This window comes from Grampus griseus (genome assembly GCF_964374135.1).
Source record: "Grampus griseus genome assembly, chromosome: 1".
In the NCBI taxonomy this organism is placed as follows: Eukaryota; Metazoa; Chordata; class Mammalia; order Artiodactyla; family Delphinidae; genus Grampus; species Grampus griseus.
The window spans coordinates 167,640,530-167,649,111 of NC_139017.1; the positions used below are offsets into that span (position 1 = coordinate 167,640,530).

The 8,582-nt window shown below is 56.7% G+C and overlaps 1 protein-coding gene across 1 annotated transcript; it reads right to left on the bottom strand.

Moving 5' to 3' along the window:
• Nucleotides 1-2,205: 2,205 nt before the first annotated feature.
• On the bottom strand, nucleotides 2,206-4,313 carry FAM43B (family with sequence similarity 43 member B). The gene has a single exon (XM_082679440.1). The coding sequence runs from the start codon at nucleotides 4,263-4,265 to the stop codon at nucleotides 3,279-3,281; it is 987 nt and encodes a 328-aa protein (XP_082535566.1). The 5' UTR covers nucleotides 4,266-4,313; the 3' UTR covers nucleotides 2,206-3,278.
• Nucleotides 4,314-8,582: the final 4,269 nt, after the last annotated feature.

Consider the following 8,582-nt stretch of genomic DNA (forward strand, 5'->3'; position numbering starts at 1 on the left):
AACCTGTAGGGTCCCATTATTCAACTGGAATCCCATAAACCCCAAAGGGAAAACAGAGAAGATGCTCCAGTTAAAGCAGGTGGGGGGCGGCCTCCCCATTCTGTCTCCCCATCACTCCCCACAGCAGCTCCTGGGGCACCCCTGGGAAACCTAGGACTGGGAGAACTCGCCCATTTTTATTTTACAGGTGGGGAATCTGGTGCTGGAAAAGAGGCACAGGGACGCCAGATGGCTTCCCAATGCCTCAGGGATCTTCTTGAGCTTGTGTCGAAGATCGGGGGAGAAAGGCAGTCAGTGCATAGGTGGAGGGGGTCTGATTTTCCAGGATGCATCTTCCTCCTTTGGTAGCAACGATGCTTGGGGCCTGCTGGCTGGGGCTGCCCTCAACACCCAGTCTGTAGCCTGGTGGCAGTTGGCACTGTGCTGGCTCCCCTGTGGTTTACCTCATCCTCAACCCACTGTGGGAGGGAAGGTGGACCAGCTCCTTCCTCCACCACACACATCAAGAATAGAGATGTGGGAGTTAGGATTAGTGGTTAGGATTCCGGGCTTTCACTGCCATGGCCCTGGTCAGGGAGCTGAGATCCCGCAAGCTGCACAGCATGGCGAAGAGAGAGAGAGAGAGAGAGAGAGAGAGAGAAAACAACTTATAATCACCGTTGCCAGGGAGAGTGGAGTGGACGTGGGGGGAAGGCACACTAAAAATCCTAATGTAAAGAGAAGAATCCTATGGGTAAAATGGTTGTTCTTCACATGTGCTGGGCATTTTATTATCTGCCAAAGCTTTTTTACAGACATGATTCTATTTAATTCTTATAATCAGCCTGTCAGGTAGATATTAGCCCCCTTCCATTTTACCAGTGAGAAAGGTGAGGCTCAGAGAGGCTGAGCGAGTTGCCCAACATCATACAGCTGGTAAGGAGGCAGGGACAGTCCCTTCACTCTGGTCTTCTAACTCCAGGTCTGGCGAGCATACTGTGAGCAAGGAAAGGAAGGAGGCAGTTCTGTGTGTGTGTGTGTGTGTGTGTGTGTGTGTGTGTGTGTGTGTGTGTGTCTATGCTTTGCGAGGCTGCCAGAGAAGAGTGGAGGGGCAGAGGCTAAGGCTGGGAGCGTGCTTGTGAATGATTATATTGCAAGTGTTCCTTTAATTATACGCATTTCACTTGAGAATATAAGAGCCACAGGGAAGGGACTCCTGGACCGCTAGGACCTAGCTTAGTGCCTGTCCCAAGGCAGGCATTTAGTAAATTTCTGCTGCAAGCATCTGATTAAAGAGGGTGTGCTTGTGACCTTGTTTCTGGGTGAGGTTGTCTCTAACCCCAGAGGCTGCCTTGCAGCCCATCCTCCTCTCCCGGGGCTGACATCTTCCCACTTCCTTCTCTCCTTCTGTATATGGGGAGAAACACCAACAAATCCCCTGGCAATGCATAAGAGGGAAGCAATGAACATGCAGGGCATCCCTGTCACCCCCAAAACATGTGAAGTCAAGCCCAGATTTCCCCTTCAGAGTCCCCCCCGCCCCGATCCTGCCTGGGTTCCTCCAGGGTGAAGCGGCAGTGGTACCCTCTGTTCCAGCAGCTCCAGGAAACAGAACAATCCTGATTGCTGGCGATTGCAGAGGCCACTCGTCTGGGCTCCGGACAACTCTGGGATCAGTGCCCAGCTCAGCACAGAAATAAAGAAGATATCCAAGCTCAGGACTCCTGCTGTTATAATGGTCTGGACAGATCTCTCCAGCTCCTCTGAAAGCAAATTGGGTTGCCCACCCCTCTCCCTTACATCCTTGAGGAGACCCAGCAAATACCACCTGCTTTGACATACATACACATGAATCTTCTCAAAGATACATGGCTGATGAGAAGGCCCCAGCCCAGTGCCCCCTCCCTGCCAAATGTCCCAGAGACACTTGTGTTTGGTGCCCAGGCAGAGAGACATTCCGGGATGCTGAGAAAGACAGCTGACACCCCTTCCAGGCTTGGCACAGGTGACGTGCAGGCGAGGCACCTGCTACTGTCTCCTTTCCCGACATGAAGGGAACAGCTTCCTGGCAGCAGCCCCTTTGTTCCCCCCTATCCTGAGAGTTGGCTCCAGCTGCTAAAGGGGATACTTCCTGGGGTCTTCTCCTGCCCTTTAAGGTTCTGATGATAATCTTTTCACCCCCAGCAGGCCTGGCATCAAACACAACACAGGAGTGGTGACAGGCTGAAAAAGCAGGAACACTTTATTTACAGTGATCATTTGGTGACACATAGATCTTCGGGCTTTTAGTGGCCTTGCTGAGAGACACGTGGGCAGGGGCCCGCTCTCTCTGTTGGGTTACCGCATCCTCCTGCCTCATCCTGCTATGAGAATCCAGCTGCTGTCAGGACCCTCGTGCTCTGACAAGCCTCAACTTGGGGGCATCCCTCCTGTGTCCATTTTCTGGGTAGTCAGTGCGCTCAAGCACTGCCAGAGGTCCTCCTTCCCTCCTCTGGAGGTCTCGTCTTGGTCCTGGTTGTGGGGCACCTAGGGGGGAACCACACACTTCGGTATGCAGAAAGATGGGGGGTGAGGAGTCCTGTGGGGGGGTGGCAGGTGCCAGGGCACAGGCTTGGACAGCCGTCTGGTGCAGAGAGCTGTTACCTGGCCTAGCCTGTGGTTGGGGTGGTGGGAACATCCCAGTCTTCTCCAGAGTCAGAGCAGTGAAGTCCCAGAAGTCCTCCAAGGGGTAGAGAGGCCAGGTATAGAGAACTCTTCCTTGTGTGTATGGCAGCAGACTCAGTTGCCACTTTGGGCCTGGCCTCAGTTCTCCAGGGCTACTTACTCTTCCCCCTACAAGAATGCCTCCCCAGGGTTGGTCTCATCCCAGGGAGGAAGGCTAGCTTGGTCAAGGGCAGGACCACTGCCTCCACCTGGCCAAGATCCAAGGCCACCCTCCTGGATTTCTGGAAACGTCTCCCCCCCCTTCTCTTGAGAGGATGTTTGGGGAGGGAGGGCGTGGTCTATGGGTAAAGAGACTTGGTGGGAAGCGTAGGGGGCAAATCCACAGTGGAGGGCTCCGGGACACTCAGGTGGGGGGAGAGGTGAGCACTGAATTCTGCTGCTCCCCCATCTGGTTCCCCAACACAAGGGCGTGTCAGGGGTCACCGTGAGCCAGGATGAGGCTCGCGCCGACAACAGAGACCACGAGGGAGGCAAGGGCCGGGGTGCCAGGGGGAGCCGTAGCGGGCAGGGCCGGGGTTAGAGGCTATAAGTCAGGCCGGCCGGGTCTGGGGCCGCAAGTCCTGTCCCTTCGGCTCTCAGCGCGCCTGGCCCGCCCGCTCCCGGTGGCCGGCCTTCCAGCGGCGAGGCTGCGAGGGCGGCGGAGGCGCCGGGGCGCCCCGCAGGCTGCACGTCCTCAGCTCCCGGGCCAGGCTGAGCACCTCCGGCCGCTCGCTCTGGGGTGCTCCTTCCTCGAGCTCCTCCGCCTCCTCGTCCTGGTCCTCGTCCTCCTCCTGGATGCTGCTGAGGCGCGGCGCCCCGCGGCCGCGCTCGGCGGCCGGCGGCCGGTAGGCGCACTTGGCGTTGAGCAGCCGGCGCAGCGGGGCGCGGGGCACCGAGGCGGCGGCGCCCTCAGCGAGGAGGTGCTGCTGGCGCACGTGGCGCGCGTCGCTCTGGCGCTGCAGGCGCTTGAAGTCGCTGAAAGCCGCCAGCGCGGTCTGGCGGAGCAGGCGGGCCAGGGCGCGCGCCTTGTGCGCCCGCGCCAGCAGCACGGCGTGGCAGCGCAGCACCACGGCCTTGTGGCGCGCCTGGTGGCGGTAGACCCAGGCGAAGACGCGCGGGTGGCGCCCGTCCGCCGTGCAGTAGGTGATGCGCGGCAGCAGGTAGGCGTGCGCCGGTCTGCGGCCCCCCGAGCCCGCTGAGCCGCTGCGCTCGCACGGCTGCATGCGGATGCCGTGCGGCCCTAGCGTCAGCTTCATCTTGGTGCCCCCGCCCGGCCCGCAGCGCGCCCAGATCTTGCCCACGGCGTCGTCGGTGCAGCCGTCGCCCTTGGCGTGCAGGGTGACGGCGTTGCCCAGGTACCACACGGTGTAGGTCGGGTCCTCCTTGTTGAGCTCCACTTTCTGGCGCCGGCTGCGGAACACGCGACCCAGGCGCTCCAGCGGCCAGTCGGGCAGCAGGTCCGGGCAGGAGCGCAGGAAGCTGGAGAGCAGCGACGTGTAGGCGAGCCCCGGGCTCAGGCTCTTCGCCTTGCACTTGGCCTCGCCCTCCACTAGCACGAATTTGTTACGTCTCCAGGGCAGCATCGCGGCGGCGGCCAGAGGGGCTGGGGACGCCGCGAGCTCACGGGCGTCCTGCCCGGCGGCCGGGGGGAAGGGAGGGCGCGCAGAAGCCCGCGGCCCCGGGCTTTCGAGAAGCTGGGCGGCGCCGGAGACAGTCGGTGCCCAGAGATGCCCAGTGCCAGGCAGGGCTAGCTAGCTTCGCAGATGCCCGGTGCCCAGCCGGGCTGGCAGCCGAGATGCCCGGGCGGCGGCCGAGCGTCCGGGAACAGCGTCCCCCGGGAGTCGCTCCAGCCGTCCGGGAAGCAAGGAGGGGCAGGGGCTGGGCGGGGAGGAGACGCCCCTCAGGCACGAATAGGGGGAATCCCACGGCCCCCGCCGCCCAAATTGCGGCGGCAGGGAGGTCGCCGGAGCCGGGGCTGGCGGCTGGCTGCTCGGAGGGGTAGACCGAGAGAGCGCGACTGCGGTGGGGACTCCTTCACGCGTCGCGGCTCCACCTCCCCGGGCTGCCTACATCACCGGGCGGGACCGCTAGCTCTCTTGTCCCCTCCTCTCGCCCTCCTCTCTCTCCTCCCCCGCGCAGGCTAGCAGTGCTCTTCGCCCGAGACCCAGCACAGGCGCGGTGGATCGGGTTTAATCATTATCGTCGGAGGGGAAGGGGTGGAGGTAGGAATCTCCTGAAATCCACGGGAGGGCTTTGCCAACGCAAGTTTCTCAGGTCTCACTGGTGGTCTCTAAGCTCCTCCTGGAGCGTTCGGTATCCCCCTCCTCTTTCTAGGATTCCCATTGCCCCTCACATCCCTACCCGCATCTCTGAGGGTGGGTTCCTGATGGGCCGGCCTGGCTCACTTGGCCTCTTGTCTGCGCAGCAGAAAGCCAGATGAGGCGGCCGAGCAGTGCAATGGAAAAGTACTGTCGCTTGGTGAAGCGTTCTCCCAGATTCTTCCAAGGTCGTGGGCCAGGCTCCTGCGCCTGAGCTGGGAGACCAGTCACAGCTCCAGCAGCCGGTAGTGGCTCTCGCCTGGACTAAAGCCGGGAGGGTACTCTCGGAGGGTGGGGAACCTTCCAGAGTGGTCCTGGGTCTGTGGGAATTGCAGATCAAAAGCTCCTTTGGCCAAAGGGCAGCCTCTGACTCTCCCGGGATTAAATAGATCCCACTACTGTTTGTGATCACCTCTCCTCCTCCCGGCCACCACCTCCGGGGGGTTTGCATTCATTATGTCATTATCGCAGGACTACCCAGGCTCTCAGTTAAGCAACTTGCCCAAGGTCACAAAGCTGACAGGAGGTGGAACTGGGGCGCCACTCAGGCTCGGGTGACCCACGACAGGACCCTCACTCTTCTGTGAGTCCACCGTATGCTGCATATGGATGGGGCGTTTTCCACCCTCCCCTGAGACCTTCCAGTGGGGCCTCTTACTAGGGAGCGGTCCTAGTGTACTGGCAAAGAGATACTTGTCCCTGGGTATGGGGACACATCTGCCCCTTTCAGGATCTGTTAAATCACAAGCTCCCTAGAATCTCAGGACTGCTCTGATTGGGGCCCAGGAGTCTCCTACAGAGCCAACACCCAAGCCCTTTCGGTGGCTTCAGAACAGGTCATTCGAGGAGGCTTCCAGGTCAGGAATGAGCCCAGAGGCTTGGGCTAGGCCAGGCCAAGCCAGGTGACCTCCCAGAGTGGGGACAGCCTGGCCACATTCGCCCCAGGCCAGCCGGTTGGGCTCAGAATCCCTGGTGGGGGGATAAAAGCAACCCTCCCCCTCACAAGGCTGCCTCACTGAACGCTCCTAAAATGACATGCAAATAAAGACTAGGAAATGACTTGGAATTGCAGAATCTTAGCTTCAGTGGGGCCTCAGAGATTACCTGGTCCACTGCAGCCTCATTTTATTTTTAAGGTGGAAATGTCTTTATGGCTTGTTGCTGATTATAAAAGTAATACATGCTTGTGGTAAAAAAAAAATCACTCCAGAAGGACATGGAGGTCTCCTACTGTCCCCACGCCATAGCCATGGCCTTATTTCTCCATAAGAGGACAGGCCCTGAGAGGCACAAGGATCCACCCACTGGACCTCACTGCCTCGGGGTCCTCTTCCCCACAAGCATCAGGAGGCTGGTGGGAGCAGCCAGTAGCAAAGTTTCCGCTTGCAAGCCTGAGATATCTCCAAGCTTTTGGGAAGGCGTAGCCTCCTGGGGTTGCTAGAGTTAATGTATCATGACACGGGAAGCCCAGTTAAGCTTGAATTTCAGCTAAATGACCATTTCTTTAGTATAAGCGTGTCCCAAGCATTGCCTGCATTCGACCCCGTAACTAAGCCTCCTGCCTCTCAGAGAACAGGAAGGGGTGGGGCGCTGCACTTGGGAGCCTAGTGTAGGCTCGCTCACCTAGTCCTGCTTCTGTTCTGTTCCCACTGCTTTGGGAATATCCTGGCGGGGGGTGGGTGTGGGGAGGGTTACCCGGGACTGCGTTGAGATCACAGTGTGCAAGGGTATGTTTTGTTTGTTTGTTTGTTTTTAATTTTTATTTTTGGCCACGCGGCATATGGGATCTTAGTTCCCTGACTAAGGGGTACCTGTACCCCTGCAGTGGAAGTGCAGAGTCTTAACCACCGGACCACCAGGGAAGTCCTGCAAGGGTGTGTTTATGTTAAGTCCTCTGGACCACAAAGCAGCATTTGACATTGTTAGCCATTTTGTTACCTTGTGGACAACTCACCTTGGCCTCCGTTGCAGGGACTTCCTCCCTCTGGCACCGGCTCTGGGCCACTCCTCCCTTCAGGGGCTCCTCCTGACACCCTCGGGCCTGGTGTCCTGCCTTCGGCTCCTCTTCCTCTAAACTTGTTCCTTGGAAGGGTTCAGCTGCCCTAGAGCTCCCACTGTCCTTTCTATTCAGAAGACTGGAGAGGCTGGCCTGGTCCCATTCATCCAGGCAGAGCTCAAGGCTGTCCCCTCCCTTAAGTCTTCCTTCCCTTCTCTCCCATCCATGGTAGGAGCTCCCGGCTTTGTACCAGAGCAGTATCATCACTGCTTCACAGACTGGCATGTAGTTGGACTTTTTTTTTCTTTTTTCAACTTAATTTTTAGCTCTAGCATATTTATACTGGTATTAGTTGAAAAAGTCATATAACTGCCTTATAGTAGACGTGTAATTAAAAAATCAGTCCCCTACTCCATCCTTTCCCCAGTCTCAAGTCTCACTTCCAAAGACAACCCCTCTTTCATGCATTTTAGATGGAACTTCTGTCATATGCCTCCTTATTTATTTATTTATTTTTCTGTACGCGGGCCTCTCACTGTTGTGGCCTCTCCCGTTGCGGAGCACAGGCTCCGGACGCGCAGGCTCAGCGGCCATGGCTCACGAGCCCAGCCGCTCCGTGGCATGTGGGATCTTTCGAGACCGAGGCACGAACCCACTGCGCCACCAGGGAAGCCCCCTCCTTATTTTTAAATAACACACCTAATTCAGATTTCCCACTTTTTGAAACTTTATCTATTGCCTCTTTTCTATGGAAGGTGAAGATTTAATGCCCTTTCATCTACCCGCATCCCACACATTATTTTCTCTTCCTTCCTCTCAGTTTAGTTATATCATTTTGTTACTGTGGCATCAGTATTCAGTGTTCAAGTATTATGTCTATGTAACTATTGTTCATAGCTGAGCCTTGAAGTGTGTTATGATTTCATTTTTCCTTACTGGACAACATTTTTCTTTTCTAGAGGTATTTAATCACCTTATTAAAAAACAAAAACAAAACAAAACAAAAAAAACTTCCTTATGTACCCATCACTAATTCATCCCCCAACTGTCCAGCGGTACTGTAAAATGTCCCTCTACCTGGTTGAACACACCAGGTGGTCCTTAGAGACACCCCTCCTTAGGCGTCCTCCCTGGGCTCCAACCTGGACTGCTTACCCTACAGACCTGTAGAGCCATTGTCCTGGGACCTTGTTTTACTACCACCCTGGAAATTTCCTTTGATTCTTTCCTGTGTTGGATCCTGTTTTCTGGTTCCCTTGCTTTCTGCCTTCCCCTCCACCCCCGCTCCCAAACAGGGTTTATTTCCTTGCTTTGGTAGAGCATGTATTCCAGTAGCTTTGATTGCTGGTTCTCCTGGGTGTAGAGTTCTAGATTGGAAATAAATTTCCCTCAGCATTTTGAGGAGTTGACCCATGGTTGCTGTTGAAAAGTCAAGCGACATTCTGATACCCGATCCTGTGCGTGTGACTTGAGTTTTCTCTGAACGTTTTCAGGATCTCTCGGAGGTCTAAAGTTCCAAACGATGTGCATTCACTACGGGCACCTCTTGGTGAACCTTTCAATCTGGAAGTCAGTCTCCTAATCTG

Coding starts and splice junctions, on each gene's coding strand:
- FAM43B (XM_082679440.1), bottom strand. CDS start 4,265: ATGCTGCCCTGGAGACGTAACAAATTCGTGCTAGTGGAGGGCGAGGCC.